The following is a 16,906-nucleotide window of genomic DNA, read 5'->3' as shown; positions in this document are numbered from 1 at the left end:
CTGAAGTTGGCACAAAATGAAAATGATTTTCTTTTATTTTCTGGCAAAAAAATATTGTCGGATTTCCATTATTAGTTAATGCACTGTTCTGTAACATTCGCAATCACAGCTGAGGGGATATGTTATCAGATGAAGAAAAAAATGAAATTCATTTCAAAGTGTCTCTTTTTTGAATAAAAAAGTTTGTGAGGTTTTGAAAGGGTCAATGAATTGTTAATTAAGGGTTTTTGAAGGGTCAATCAAGGTTTAGTAAAGTGTAAGGAAAGGGTTAGTGAAGGGTAAATGAACGATTAGTCAAGGGTTAGTAAAGGGTAAGTGAAGGGTTAGTGAAGGGTCATTGAATGATTAGTGAAGGGTTAGTTAATGGCTAAAGAAGGGTTAGTGAAGGTTTCATGAAGGGTTCATGAAGGGTTAGTGAAGGGTTTGTGAAATAAAAGTGACGAGGAAAAAAAGAGAAAGGAACTTTTTATGGAAAAAAAGACCATTATCTGAACTATAAAAAATTAAAAAGTTAGAATGATATTTTTCTTCAGATTAGATATCCCTGTCAGAACATACGTGTCTGTCTTACATCATTTATATTATATTTATATAAAAAGCATTTATACAATATAGCTTTTCCTCTTTTTATTATACTGATTTTTTCGCCTCTAGCCTATAGGGAAAGGCGGGGGAGGAAAGTAAAATAGCCTTCAAGTACCACAAGCCATTTATGAAGCATCCCTGAAAAGTGAAACCCATTCGGATAAGAAATTTCCGAGATATGTAGATTCAGACAACAAAATACCTTAAAAACTCTATTTATAGCGTTTAAACAGGGAGGGAAAAGGTATTCTACTGTAAATTACACTGGTATCTAATTTGTTAAGGGTATTCTTATTAAATTTGGATTGGTTAGATTTTCATCTACAGAAAGGATAATTTTGTTTATCATTATTGAGAAAGTAAATCAAATTTAATCCCATTGTCTTATCCCTGCATTAAAATCTTAATATCTTACTTCATTATTATTTTTTTAAGGTTTGGTCAGAGTATCGGAGGCAGTTTGGTCATTGGTAATGTAGCCTGGCCTCATCCCAAGGTTATCGAGATCGGATCCCTGCTGTCGACTTTCGGTGCCGGCCTGCAGTCCCTGACTGGAGCCCCCAGGCTCCTTCAGAGTATTGCTAAGGTAAGTTAATATGTCGGGCGCGTGGGTGTATTGGTGGAATGCGTTTAACCACAAGCAGACAGAATATGTTAGTATAAATAGATAGGATTTAAAATTAAAGACTATTTAATAAAATGTTAATTGTTGTTAAACGTTCGTTTGGCATTACACACTTTTGCTGATTTCTAATGTATGTTTCTTAAAATAAATGTTTGAATAATCCTTCCTAGATATATTTGAATTATGGTTGAAGTTTGATAATTGTATTATGTTCACCATAATCCCTCGTGGCACCAAGAATTTTGGGTTGCCAACTTAGAATTTGTTACTATTTTGTTAACCAGCGACTACGCCCCAAGAAGACTCTAGGGGCACTTTAGTTTATGAAGTATGAGGGAAGTACTCTTCATGTTCAATTTTAATTTTAAAAAGGAAAAGGAAAAAGAAAGTTTTTTGTGGTGGTAATTTTTTCTAGTGGCAATTTTTCTTGGGAGGGTGTAGATACCCTTCTCCGAAATAGTTAAAAACCTTCTCTGGACCTATAAGAAGCTTCACTTTATAAGGGATACATAGCGGTTCAGCGGTTAGTATGTTACAATTTTTTGCTTTGTAAGTTAATTCCATTTTTTGTCAGTGTTTCTGTTCAAGATGGGAGGGGGAGGGGTGCCATTTCTTACATACATTTACAATGTTAATATTATGTAGGTTTTGGCATAATGCTCTCTTGACTTAAAAACTTTAGAAACTTTTATTAAACTAGATTGGTTAGTTCAATCTAAATAAGTATCGAAACTTTTCAAGCAATAATTTTAATCTATAGAATGATACTTTGTTTTTCATTAATGGGGATTTACCTCAACTTATCATTCATTGTCTTATTCCTTCAGATCTGTTCAACTCTGCAGATATTGTTAGTGTAAATATTTCTGAACAAAAATTGTTCAAAGTTGGCTGCCCTGACTAATATCTGATCTGCATACAGTTTATAACATCAACACGGATACTCATCATGAAAAAATTAATTGCAGGAAAATTGGCTGAAAGAGGGAAAATGGTTAGCTACTCTAGGATCCCTAATCTTGAAAAAAAAGATACAGTACAGTGATTTTAAGTGGAAGTTTTGATATATTTTTATGCCTTTTTGGAAAAAAAGGCATCCAGTTTTCACTTATTACACAAATTCAAAATAACTTTACTAGAGGCCTTTTTGTCATTTTTAAAACGTTGGTCCCCAAAAAGTTTGTTCGTTGCGTTTGTTACATCCTAATTCACACTAATTCTATCTTTGGATATAGTATAGCTGGAAGAATGGTTTTTAGTTTTAAAATTTTATAATTGAGCTTAATCACTTTGTTATTTCTATGTATATTTGGGTTGAATATATTATGCTTTTAATGAATCTTTAACCATCTTTCCCATTCTGAGGGAAAACATAAATTTTGTAGAATATTCTATATTTTCATCAAGTCTTGGAATATTTACATTTTCATATTTCTTATAAGAGAGGAATATTTAAATTAGAAGAAGTAAATTTTCATCATAAAAATATAAAAATTTCATGTACCATTTGCTCATTTCCTTGTAAGGATACTTACAGAAAAATAATGAATTTTGTGTCAATAATGATCATATTTTATTTTCTCGTGTGTAATAATACCCCTTAACATAGACGGCCAAGGTGGGGGGGGGGGGGGGGGGTGGACCACCCTCTAACTTTGAAACCTCTCATTTTACCCTATCAAAATCTTTAATTATGCATAAGATTATCCCCCTCAAACCTTTGAAGCCCTTATTTTACACCCCCTTCAAAAAAAAGCTGGCAAGTCCTTGGCTCTTGATTCTTTCATATTCTTTCAGTGTTATGTTTTCTTTTCATTAATATTATTTTACCTTATTCAAACATTTCATATTTCATTTCCTAGATTAATTATAGATGCAGCCTTGTCCTAAAGAAGGTGTATCAACTTTTTTTATGGCTAGCCGGTTCTTTTAGTAAGTAGTAGATGTAAAATTTTTCATAGAATTCAGATATGCAATCGGTTTTTTTGTAGACCTCTTATTTTTTAAGTAATTTAAGTTTTTAAAAAAAATAATTAAGTCGGTTTTAAGGTACTAAAACGCAACAAAATAAAAGAAGAAAATGGCCAGTAAGAACAAAAATAGTAAGATCTTTAATTTGACACCTTACTTTTAAAATTCTGTTGAGTAATTATTGAAAAAATCTATTTTTTTAACCTCGGTTTAATAAAAACTTTAGACCTAAATATTTTCTCAAACAGACATAAAAAACATGGGTTCATATATACCTTTAGAATCAGAAAATATTACGAATCCATTGTAAGCAAAATTGAAAAAAAGTAAAAAAATATAAATATATAAAAATGGCCAATTGTATTTTTTGTTCTGGCAACACTATCGTCCTCCCTTTTTTACCCCCTCTTTACCCCCTCTATACCCCCTTCCCATTTTTATACCCAATTCAAAAGTTAAGACGTTGCCTGTACAATATAATATGATATTTTCATATAATTCCTTTTATTGTAGTTTATATACTATATTGTAAACTTTTTTTTCAATTTTGCTTACAATGGATTCGTAATATTTTTCTGATTCTAAAGGTATATATGAACCCATATTTTTTTACTTGTGAAATGATAAAATTGAGTTCAAAGTTTTTATTCTCGTAGGTTTAAAAAAATCGATTTTTTCAATAATTACCTGACAGAATTGAAAAAGTAAGGTGTCAAATTAAAGATCTTACTATTTTTGTTCATAATGGCCATTTTCTTTCTTTTTTTTGTTGCATTTTAGTACCTTAAAATCGACTTAATTTTTTTTTTTTAAACTTAAATTACTTAAAAAATAAGAGGTCTACAAAAAAACCGATTGCATATCTGAATTCTATGAAAAATTTTACATCTACTACTTACTAAAAGGACCGGCTAGCTATAAAAAAAAAAGTTGATACAACTTCTTTAGGGATATTATTTGTAAAAATATACCTAGAAAATTTAGGGATAAAAAGAAATCATAAAAAAATAACATAACTTAACGGAACCCACCATTTCCTAACTTAACCTAACCTTAGTTAGAAAGAATTTTAAAAAGTTCGCGCTATCCCAAAAAGCTAATTTTTGGTCTAAATGCTGGAAAATCTTAAACCCTTAACTTTCTGGATGTTATTTAATTATATTATTTTTTCAGGATGGAATTATCCCTTTCCTGGAGCCGATGGCCGTTGTAAGCTCCAGAAATGAACCTGTTCGTGCCCTGCTGGTGACTATTGCCATCTGCCAGGTGGCCGTTCTTATTGGCAACGTTGACGCTATTGCTCCTCTGCTAAGGTATGTATTTTTAAAACAACATTGTAAAAAGGATTATTCTTTAGAATATTGTTTACATCAAAGTGTATATCATTAGTAAACAAATAACTGCATTATTAAGCTTATATGATAATTCAAAAATGTACACTATAATAGAAGATACTCGACTAGCCGCTTTTTCTCTAGAGGACTATTTGCGCACTTTAGAATGGGTGGGGGTGGGGGGAGGTTTTTTTTATCTTATTTAGTTTGTTCAGGGGTCAATTTTTTCCAAGGTCTATTTCTCATGGGCGGTTTGTGTTACCCTCTCAAAAATAGTTAAAAACCTTCCCTGGACCTAAAAAAGAGCTTAACTGAAAAAGAGAACAATTTCGGTTCAGATGAACACAAACATAGATAGACATCCAGTTACTTTTATAAAAGATTTACAGGTCATTTTCAACTGACCTATCTCTTGACTTGCAGAAAAACTCTAGCATGGTGCTTTGCGCTAATGAGCATAAAAATACTTTTTATTTTTCTGCCAAAATGTGGTTGTAAATAGAAATGGCAATAAAAATAAGTATTTATTGAGATTAAGTTGACATTTGAAGTTTTTTTGAAGAATTGTTATACAATTGTAGTTTTTTACGTTTTACATCCACTATAATTTTTTGTGTTTATTTGAACCAAATCTTATTTTTTGCTTCTGAAAATAAATGACCTTGTAATTGAATGAATATATGTCTGAAAAAAGTGTTGTCCAGTATTTGTTCAATTATCAGACTAACGAGTACACTGTTAGCAGTACTCACTGACGATTCTCTTAAATCACCACTAGACCACCAATAAAAAACTGTTCCTGTGAGGCCCTAACCTTAATTGACATCAACCCTGCGGGGCTCTCTTGCACATTTCTTAACCAAACCTAACTCAATGAAAGAGACACATAAGATTGAATTAGCGGTTATATTCTAAAGTGGCGTGTGGGAGGGGGCAATATGGTCGGTCCATTTGGAAAAAATGTATTTCTACCACCAAACTTTCCAAACAACTTTCACAGACGAGATAAAATGAGGCCAGATAAAAAAAATATATTGAAAACGATTATACAGATTTGTATTTGGATGGAAGGATATACCAACTGAAAAAATATTTCTTGCCGCAATTATAAAATAATTTTGTTTGTGATTTATATTTATGCTGTTCTTGTTATTAATAGATATAATAAAGTTAGGTAAAAGTTGGCATTTTCTAATTTAAAAGATAAGAAGAAAAAAACAGGTTTTTTTAGATGTAAAATACCATCTCAAGAATTTTTGTAATCACTAATCATACAACTTCTCCTCTTATCAGTTACAGTTGCTTCGCCGCTAGCCTCTCGGGGAAAGTCGAGGGAGGTTAGGAATTTAGCCTAAAACCACCCCAAGACATTTTTAAATGCTCCCTTAAGTACAACTTCAATCAGCTTTTTCAAATAAAAAACAACCCACTTTTACATATGTTACTTGAAAAATTTTGCCTTTGATACAGGGGGGAAATTGTCATGAAGATTAATTTACCCACCTTTGAGTTATTAATGGGTGAAATTAATCAATTTATATTGAAATTAAAGAATTTTCTGCTAATTAATTATATTTATTTTTAATGAAAGTTTTACCAGAATTTAATCAAAAGGCCAAAAGCGATCCTACCTCATAAAAATAGTATTTGATCTAAAAATATATTATAAATTATGAAATGTGTAGGTGTCTTGTTTTAAACTTTTAATATTTGTATTTGAAATGTTTGCATATATTATCATATATAATAATTTTGATATATGCTTCTGAATAAATAGATTCATATATTACACTCTCACACTATTCAACATTCTACTTTAATATATCAAATTGAAATATATGGATCATGGAAGGAAAATGATGTAGCGGGTTTCGTCGCAGCTTACACCAACAACGAAGTTAATTCAAATAAATGCGTGATTTTCAGATGTCGCTGGGGGGCATCACATAGTAGAATTGTCGACCTTTTTAATCTGCACCAAAAATGTTATTTTTGATTTATTCGCTTGTTGGCTATACCTTATTTCTGGTTTCGTCGTATTTCCACAGTATCTTTTCTCCTATTTCTAGCCCCTACGGTGGACTCTAACCCTAACCTAACCTAAAATAACCCATCAAAAGCTACTGTGAAAATACGACGAAATCCGCTACCTCGTTTTCTTTCTATGATCCAAATTTATTTGAAAAATCAAGTTGAATATAAAGATAGATTGTAACCTGCAATAATTATAACGTCTAGCCTTGTAGCTACCAATGTCACAATGATTTCGAAGGTGCTCTGACTTTTGACTTTTGTGTCAGAACCTAAATTGGGACATAGTGCATTTCATTACCCTAGGTTAGGTAACTTCATTTCACTTTTCAATAAAATCTAAAATGCAGCGGTTTTTGAGAAAATTAGATTTGAAAATCTCAAGTTTAAGTTTTATCCCCTAGGAGTTATCGCATAATCATGACAAGAAAAGCAAAGATTATTTAATTAAAATTTTAAACAACTTTGCTTTTATAAAGTTCTTCATGAAACCACTCCTGAAGGGAGTTAATTAATGGCCATTTTTATTAGTTGCTTTGCTAAGGTCACGGAAATTCAGCCTTAAATAAATCATATATAGAGAGGTTTTATGAAAGACTTTATAAAAGCAAAGTTGTTCAAAATTTTAAATAAAAAATATTTGCTTTTCTTGTCATGATTATGCGATAACTCCTAGGGGATGAAAATTTAACTTGAAATTTTCAAATCTAATTTTCTCAAAATCCGCTGCATTTTAGATTTTATTGAAAAGTGAAATAAAGTTACCAAATCTAGGGTAATGAAATGCACTATGTCCCAATTTAGGTTCTGACACAAAAGTCAAAGCACCTTCGAAATCATTGTGATGTGTTACTAGATTCGAATCCTAATTGTGACCTTGGATATTATGGTGTACAGTAAGGATAGGGAAAATGTCAGTTGATAAACAGAATCAACTCTTTCCCATGTACATTTAGAACTCGTAGCCCAATGATTTGCAATCATAGGGTTGGTTATTTTTAATAGATAATTCATTATATAATATAGTTGCAGCGTTAGTTCAAATCACACAATCATATTTTTAATTTCAGTATGTTCTTCTTGATGTGCTACTGCTTTGTGAACCTTGCTTGCTGCCTGCTGTCACTCCTGAAGACACCCAGCTGGAGGCCTAGCTTCAAATACTATCACTGGTAAGTTGTACTCTTTGCATGATTTGACCATGATTAAATCATCAAATAATAACTTAAAACATTTTAATAAAAATTCAATATGTTTATGTTTTATTATGAAGCTGTATTATATGTATCAAACAAAAGTTGGTTTTAAAAACTAATATTTGAACTTATTTTATTCAGTTTAAGTTGAGCTCTTTGTAAACAGAATAAATGGAGCTCTTTGTATAATTAATTAAGAATTTTTCATATTGGAAAATTCAAAAGTTGACTTTATTCTATAAATGATAGTTATTTGTTTTCATAAAAAATATAAGGTGATATTTAAAACATGAGTATTTTTTTGTTATATTTTCTTTGTTAAAAAGTCTTTTCGAATCCCAGAATAAAAGTTAAACTTTTGTTAAGTCATTAAAAGAGAAATATATTTTAAAGAAATTTCCTAACTTTTGTTCCATTCTTGTCATTTCAAAACATTAAAAAGTTTTATCCTTTTCTAAATAAATAAGGAAAATTTGGATCTAGTGCAGTTCACGGTGAAATGTTCCTGGTAACCATTATCTACAAAAATCTGAACTTTTAAGGCTGCTAATGGTCATACGGTAGAACGTATATATTATGCTAACATAACCAACATAATAAGGCCTACAAATAATCTGGAATAGCCATTACTCAATAATGCACAGTTATCTCGCATTGCACATAAATGCGTGAAAAAAGACTTATTTTCACACTTCTCTTCAATGGAGCTTTCCCTGTGCATCATTGTATCTTGGCTTTAAAATAATAATTAAAGGCCTTCTTATGCCGCTTAAAACGGTGTGCGGGCATTGCATGTACGTTTAGCCGTTTAGCAAATAAGAGCTTTAAAAGTTTATAGATTTTTTTAGATAATCGTTACTAGGAACATTTTACCTTGAACTTAAATAGATCCGAAAATTTTTGTGTTGTGTGTATAAATTATGATCCCATAGAAACCAAGAATGGTAAACATGGAACCATTACCAAGTTATCAGTTAAGCGTCGCTCATTTGTCTGTCTACTAGGGTTGGGCCGGATACTTTTTTGGCCGGATACCGGATATCCGGCTGATTTATAATGCCAGATATCCGGTACTGGCCGGATATCTGCCCAACGTTCGATATCCGGCAAATTACCGGATATCCGGCGTCAAAATCAGCCAGATATTCTGTAACCGGATAGTTTTAATATCCGGTATCTGGCCGGATATTGAAAATGGCCGGATATCCGGCCAAACCGGATATCTGGCCCAACCCTACTGTCTACCCCTACAGCATAAACTGATACAGACAAAAAATACAACGGATATGGTTGGGTTAGGGTTAGAAGGAATTCGGAGTAAAAACAGATTGGATTTCTTCGGTTTTTAGTTAACTTTGAAATTGAGATAATGTCATTGTTAAATTGAAGATAAGAATTATGACCTTTTTTCGTTTGAATGGTTATTTATCTCATCGTATTATAGACACTAACAGCTTGCCGCGGATATTAAGATTAAAAATAATAAAACCAGTTTTGTCATCCCCGTGTGTTTATGGAAGATTGTCAGTGCTATACATGATTTTTCAGTATGGCTGAGAACCGGTACTAAACCAGTGGATATTAAGGGGGGGGGAAGTTTTGCCACTTTCGCGTAATCCGTGATTATTAGGCTAGGTATTGATGTGAGACTATAGGTTATTAAGGATAAAAGTTTACTTTTGGGTAGTACTTCACGTATATTTAATCATTTTTTGGATAGGTCTCCAGGTTCAGGTGCTGCAGGCCTCCAGGTCAACTCTGGACAGGTAAAAAATCAAATTTTTTATTTGAAGAGTTAGAGGTCAACTTATAAAACAGAATATGCATCTTTTTTTATATTATTGACATTTTTGAAGAAAAAATTAAAATCGGCCTCCAGGTTCAAGTGCTGCAGGCCTCCAGGTCCACTCTGGACAGGTAAAAAAAACAAGTTTTTTATTTGAAGTGATAGAGGTCAACTTATAAAACAGAATATGCATATTTTTTTATATTATTGACATTTTTGAAGAAAAAATTAAAATCGGCCTCCAGGTTCAAGTGCTGCAGGCCTCCAGGTCCACTCTAGACAGGTAAAAAAAACAAGTTTTTTATTTGAAGTGATAGAGGTCAACTTATAAAACAGAATATGCATATTTTTTGATATTATTGACATATTTGAAGAAAAAATTAAAATCGGCCTCCAGGTTCAGGTGCTGCAGGCCTCCAGGTCCACTCTGGACAGGTAATTATTTGAAGAGTTAGAGGTCAACTTATAAACAGAATATGCATATTTTTTGATATTATTGACATATTTGAAGAAAAAATTAAAATCGGCCTCTAGGTTTAGGTGCTGCAGGCCTCCAGGTCCACTCTGGACAGGTAAAAAATTAAATTTTTTTATTTGAAGAGTTAGAGGTCAACTTATAAAACAGAATATGCATCTTTTTTTGTATTATTGACATTTTTGAAGAAAAATTAAAATCAAGGCCTCCAGGTCCACTCTAGACAGGTAAAAAATCAAATTTTTTATTTGAAGAGTTAGAGGACAACTTACAAAAAAGAATATGCATCTTTTTTGATGTTTTTGACATATTTGAAGAAAAAAATTTAATCGGTCTCCAGGTTCAGGTGCTGCAGACCTCTAGGTCCGCTCTGGACATGTAAAAAATCAAATTTTTTATTTGAAGAGTTAGAGGACAACTTACAAAACAGAATATGCATATTTTTTGATGTTATTGACATATTTGAAGAAAAAATTCAAATCGGCCTAAAGGTTCAGGTGCTGTAGGCCTCTAGGTCCACTCTGGAAAGGTAAAAATTAAAAAGAATTATTTGAAGAGTTAGAGGTCAATTTATAAAACAGAATATGCTTCTTTTTTTTTATATTATTGACATATTTGAAGAAAAAATTAAAATCGGACTCCAGGTCCACCCTGGACAGGTATAAATTAAGTCTTTTTATCTGGAAAGTTACAGGTCAACTTATAAAACAAAATATGCATTGTTTTGGATATAATAAATATACTTGAAGATGAAATTAAAATCGACCTTCAAGTTTGGGTGCTGCAGGCTTTCATTTTCAGGTATTTTTGCTTTTTTTCCTGTTTTAAAACATGGTAGGTAGGTATCATACATTTTTACTTTTTTATATGGACAGTGACACTTTTACCTGGATTTTGGTGAACGCTGGTTGTTGCCGGCCAGGTGAATATCTCAAATGGTTATTTTGGAATTTAGAAGAAAGATTTCGAAATAGAATAAGTTTAAAACTTAAAATATAATTATATAGTGAAATTTAAGGACCTGGAGCCTGTCTGGACACACATTTTGAAGCCTTAAATGATTAATTTTACTATATTATCTTATTTTAATCATTTTTTAAATACATACCTTTCTTCTAAATTCAAAAATTACCTGGATATTTACCTGGCCAATGGCGAACAGCGGTCACTGGGATCCATCAAAAAGTTTCAATGAATATGATAACTACCAGGTTTAAATAAATATAGAATAGAATAAAAGTAGGGGGGAAATCAAATAAATAGGAAATAAACCTGAAATAGGAAGCCTGCAGCACCTGAACCTGGACGCCAATTTTTTTTTTCTTCAAATATGTTACATCTAAAAAGATGCTAATGTTGTTTTAAAAACTGACCTCTAACTCTTCAAATAAAAAATTTGATTTTTTACCTGCCCAGAGTGCACCTGGAGGCCTGCAGCACGTGAACCTGGAGGCCAATTTTAATTTTTTCTTCAAATATGTCAATAATAACAAAAAAATGCATATTCTGTTTTATAAGTTGACCTCTAACTCTTCAAATAAATTTTTTTATTTTTTTACCCGTCCTGAGTTGACCTGGAGGCCTGCAGCACCTGAACCTGGAGGCCGATTTTAATTTTTTCTTCAAATATGTCCATAATATAAAAAAATATGCATATTCTGTTTTATAAGTTGACCTCTAACTCTTTAAATAAAAAATTTGATTTTTTACCTGTCCAGAGTGGACCTGGAGGCCTGCAGCACCTGAACCTGGAGGTTGATTTAAATTTTTTCTTCAAATATGTCAATAATATTAAAAAGATGCATATTCTGTTTTATAAGTTGACCTCTAACTCTTTAAATAAAAAATTTGATTTTTTACCTGTCCAGAGTGGACCTGGAGGCCTGCAGCACCTGAACCTGGAGGTCGATTTTAATTTTTTCTTCAAATATGTCAATAATATTAAAAAGATGCATATTCTGTTTTATAAGTTGACCTCTAACTCTTCAAATAAAAAACTTGTTTTTTTTTACCTGTCCAGAGTGGACCTGGAGGCCTGCAGCACCTGAACCTGGAGGCCGATTTTAATTTTTTCTTCAAATATGTCAATAATATCAAAAAATATGCATATTCTGTTTTATAAGTTGACCTCGAACTCTTCAAATAAAAAACTTGTTTTGTTACCTGTCCAGAGTGGACCTGGAGGCCTGCAGCACCTGAACCTGGAGGCCGATTTTAATTTTTTCTTCAAAAATGTCAATAATATCAAAAAAGATGCATATTCTGTTTTATAAGTTGACCTCTATCTCTTCAAATAAAAACTTGTTTTTTTTACCTGTCCAGAGTGGACCTGGAGGCCTGCAGCAATTGAACCTGGAGGCCGATTTTAATTTTTTCTTCAAAAATGTCAATAATATCAAAAAAGATGCATATTCTGTTTTATAAGTTGACCTCTATCTCGTCAAATATAAAACTTGTTTTTTTTTACCTGTCCAGAGTGGACCTGGAGGCCTGCAGCAATTGAACCTGGAGGCCGATTTTAATTTTTTCTTCAAAAATGTCAATAATATCAAAAAAGATGCATATTCTGTTTTATAAGTTGACCTCTATCTCTTCAAATAAAAAAACTTGTTTTTTTTTACCTGTCCAGAGTGGACCTGGAGGCCTGCAGCAATTGAACCTGGAGGCCGATTTAAATTTTTTCTTCAAAAATGTCAATAATATAAAAAAAAGATGCATATTCTGTTTTATAAGTTGACCTCTAACTCTTCAAATAAAAAAAATTGATTTTTTACATAATTTGATCTCTAACTCTTCAAACAAAAATTTTAAATTTTTTTTACCTGTCCAGAAACCACCTTCCAGCCTGCAGCACCTGAACCTGGAGACCTATCCAAAAAATGATTAAATATACGTGAAGTACTACCCAAAAGTAAACTTTTATCCCAAATAACCTATAGTCTCACATCAATACCTAGCCTAATAATCACGGATTACGCGAAAGTGGCAAAACTTCCCCCCCCCCCTTGGTTACGATTACATACTGGAATAGTTATTTCTCGCATCGTATTATAAACAGCTTTCCGCGGATTTAAAATGTACAATTCGGCATCTTGGGGCTAAAAGACGGGTTTTAATAATACGATTATACATTTTGTATTCGTAGAAAACTGGATATATTACGATGTTAGACATAAATTTTCAGTATGGCTAAGAATCGGTTCTAAACAAGTTGATATTAAGTGGTTACGAAGCCATACTGGAATAGAATTAATTATCCGTCAGTTCTAAACCACATTTTATTGCTTTTTCTCATCTAATCATAATTTATTCTTGTGAAAGAATTGAAACTTTATATCTTACCTAACTTACAAATATTTTTTGGGATTCTACAAAAACTTTTTCTCATTTCCTTTCATTCAGAAATTTTCCTAACAACTTTTAATTCCTATTGGAGGGGGGGGGGGGGGTATCTTTTCCCGTGAATATTACTTAATAAACGCAGAATATTTTTAATAGGGGGGGGGGGGGGTTAGGCTTTATAAAAATCAAATAAGTTTTCCAAAAATTCCAAAAATATAAAGTTTTAATAAATATAAACTCCTTATTGAAAAAAAATATTTCCATTTTAAACTTTTAAAAGGTTGCACTAGTAAAAGAGCTGAGAGAGAGAGATATATGTGAAAAAGCAAAGATTAAAGAGAATAAAAAGATCAAATAGAAATAGAATTATAATATAATGACGTATATGCTGGGAAAAATATTAGGTAACGTATGAAAAAGAAAGTCTGGTGAATTTTTGAGAAGAAAATGTAATACCTAGTTTTTTACTCTGGAATTTTATTATTCATATTCCAATTTAAACCTAAGAGGTATTATTGTTTCTAAGAATCAAATAAAAATATGACATCACATTTTTAAATAGCATTTTCGCCCCTAGATCCAAGGAATTAGTATATATATTAGCCCACCTTATTAAGTTTTTTTCAAAAGTAAAGCTTTCTATACAACCGTTTTAGAGGTCTTTTTCTTCAAACAAAATGCATTTTATTATAGATTGATCTACAAAAAGGGGCCGTCTTTCTCTCTATATTTTAGTACCAGTGGCTCAAAATAGCCTGAATTCATTATGTGACTTTCGTTTCGAAATAAGATATTTAGCTTAAAACCATCCCATCGAAGCACCTAAAATGGAGAACCTGATCGTTCTGTGGTTTTTAGCGTGATCTTTATGGACAAACATAAAAACATTACTACTTTATAGAATAGGATGAACTCCCAATAAATTCTTTTTTATTCAGGTCCCTTTCTCTGCTCGGTGTAGTGCTGTGCGTCGCTGTCATGTTCATGTCCAGCTGGTACTTCGCCCTCTTGGCCATGTTCATCGCTGGCATCGTCTACAAGTACATTGAGTACAGAGGGTAAGTTAGTAGTAGCGTGGCCCATCTATATAAGCTTGGTATGTCCGTACGTCTGTCCGTCATATTTACTTGTTCAGATTTTCGCAGAGCAGTTTTTTTTTACATTCTTTGGGAACTACAGAAACACAAGAAAACCTAACTTACCTTAAACTTATTTTCAGTACGGCTTCGAAACCAACAAATATCCGGTGAATTTCAACGGATATTTTTAAAAAATCATAAAATCAATACCAGTTTTTTAACCTTAGGCCACTTGTGGCTAACAAAACAGTTTGTAATCTTTAATTTTTCACTGTAATATCCACGGAAAGCTGTCTAGAATACGATGCGAATAATAAATATTATATAAAAAAATAAGAATTATTTATTCTCGTATTCATTCGAATCCGTGGATAGGAACTGGTTCTTATCCATACGAAAAAACTATGTCTAGCATCGTATTATATCCAGCTTTCTACGAATATAAAAATATACAATCATAAGATTAAAACCAGTTTTTTTAGCCAGTGCCTTCGGCACCTCGGGGCTACAAAAACTGGTTTTAATCTTATAATTGTACATTCTATATCCGCGGAAAGCTGTTTATAATACGATGCGAGAAATAACTATTATTTTATTATTTATTTAATGTGTAAATAGTATATATGACAACTTAAGTATACAATAACCTTGAATATTCATTATGTTTTTACAAAACCTCAAATATATATTTTTTTACATAAGCTAGGTTTGAAAGTTACTTTTGTAAATTGTTAGATTTTAACACATAAACAACTTTAAATGAAAGTATACAGTGGCGCCGCCTAGGGGAAATTTGAAAATTAGTTTTTTGTGATTATTCTTGGGAGAATAGTTGTACCGGCCCCCAAATTAGCTATAAACCTTCCCAGAAGCTACACTAAAGGAGAACCATATCGGTTTGGAGACTTGCGAGATACTTAGGCACACACAGATAGACAGACACACATTGTTCCTTCTTACAACAAGGATGACAACATCCATAAAAGCAAAGCGCTGAAACGGTAGGACAAACGGACATTAATACTTGTATAGTGTCAGAACTAAATAATCAGAATATAAATTTGTATGTGAGTCGAGGCAAAATTGTAAGTAAATTTATTGCTTGATATAGAATACTGTTTATGGACATACTTACATTTTTAGGACTTAATTATGGAGTTGCTTCGTTTATGATAATGTACTTTGTTGTCCCAGGAATCAGCATACAAAAAATCAGATCAATCGGATAATTAGATCATATAAAAATTTGATGTTAAAAATGTTAAAAAATCAACATGTTTAAAATGGACGTACGGAAATTTTGGTAATGATTATAGAGTTGCTACGCTTTCTAAATCGTACCTAATTACTGCAGGAATCACCATACAAAGTTTGAAATCGATAGGACAATTCTAACATGCCTAAATTAACGAAAAAAGCTATCCGTTATGGATGTACGGACGGACGGACCGAGCCTAATTATAGAAAAGCTTCGCTTTTAAAAACTATTATTTGTTATATTATATGCCTACTAAATGTATAAATAATTCCCTGCATGTGATATCTTTGATTGCCAAAATAATCTTTACTCAATAATATAATGTGTAACGGCTATAGAAATATGTTATTTAATGCTATGAAAAATCTCCCCATAAAATAGCATTTCTTTTATCAAATTGTTTATGGAAACTAATAGTTCTAATTCATATGCTTTGCTAATGTCAAGGTGCTATTTTTGTTATTTTTTATTAAGTTGCTTACAGTCATTCCAGTATGACTTCGAAACCGATGAATACTCACTAAGTTAGAACCAGTTCTCAGCCATACTTTAAAAAATCTGTATAGCATCGTAGTACAGACAATTTTAACAAACAGTAAAATAAAAATCATAAAATCAATATTTTAATCTTATAATTTTTTATTTTAATATCTGCGGAAAGCTGTCTATAATATGATGAGAGAAATAACTAGAATTTTTTTACATTTATTCAAATTTTGCTCAAATCAAATAACTTGTATTAAAATCTAATAAGTTATGATTTACTGCTTAAGGTTCTTAAATTCTAATTATTATTCTTTTTTTATTGTATTTACTTATCATATTTCCTATAATATTACATCATAAATAAGTGAATTGTCTTACTGTTTGTTTGTATGATATTCTATACACAGAAACTAAGGGATATGTTATTTAGGTATCGAGTACCCTTTAACTGTTTTGATAATTATAATTTTTTTCTAAACTAGCTACTACAGGCCTTTTCTTGGAGGAGGGGTGGTTTTTCTTGGGAGGCGGGTGGTACCCTCCCCCAAAATATTTATATACATTCCCATGATCTATAAGAAGCTATATTGTAATGGAGTATCATATCAGAGCTGGATCTTTAAATCATTTAGTGGTGAGCCAGATCGAGGTGAGCCACCCCGATCTGGCTCACCACTAAAATGATTTAAAAATCCAGCTCATTTCAACTGTTAGCGAGATCCTGTGGTTCATACATAT

At 31.8% G+C, this 16,906-nt stretch overlaps 1 protein-coding gene across 15 annotated transcripts in view; it reads left to right on the top strand.

Moving 5' to 3' along the window:
• kcc (solute carrier family 12 member kcc) overlaps nt 1-16,906 on the top strand; it is a 221,266-nt gene that overhangs the window by 168,181 nt on the left and 36,179 nt on the right. For all 15 annotated transcript variants that reach the window (XM_080164712.1, XM_080164708.1, XM_080164711.1 and 12 more), the window contains 4 exons: nt 1,021-1,171; nt 4,355-4,494; nt 7,617-7,718; nt 14,284-14,403. In XM_080164712.1, the coding sequence (XP_080020838.1) occupies nt 1,021-1,171; nt 4,355-4,494; nt 7,617-7,718; nt 14,284-14,403 (513 nt within the window). The remainder of the gene's footprint in view (nt 1-1,020; nt 1,172-4,354; nt 4,495-7,616; nt 7,719-14,283; nt 14,404-16,906) is intronic.

The sequence above is a fragment of the Acartia tonsa genome, chromosome 6 (assembly GCF_053477335.1).
Source record: "Acartia tonsa isolate MP-2025a chromosome 6, ASM5347733v1, whole genome shotgun sequence".
Classification (NCBI taxonomy): domain Eukaryota; kingdom Metazoa; phylum Arthropoda; class Copepoda; order Calanoida; family Acartiidae; genus Acartia; species Acartia tonsa.
The sequence above is the reverse complement of the archived record's forward strand: the minus strand, read 5'-3'. Positions and strand labels throughout refer to the sequence as shown.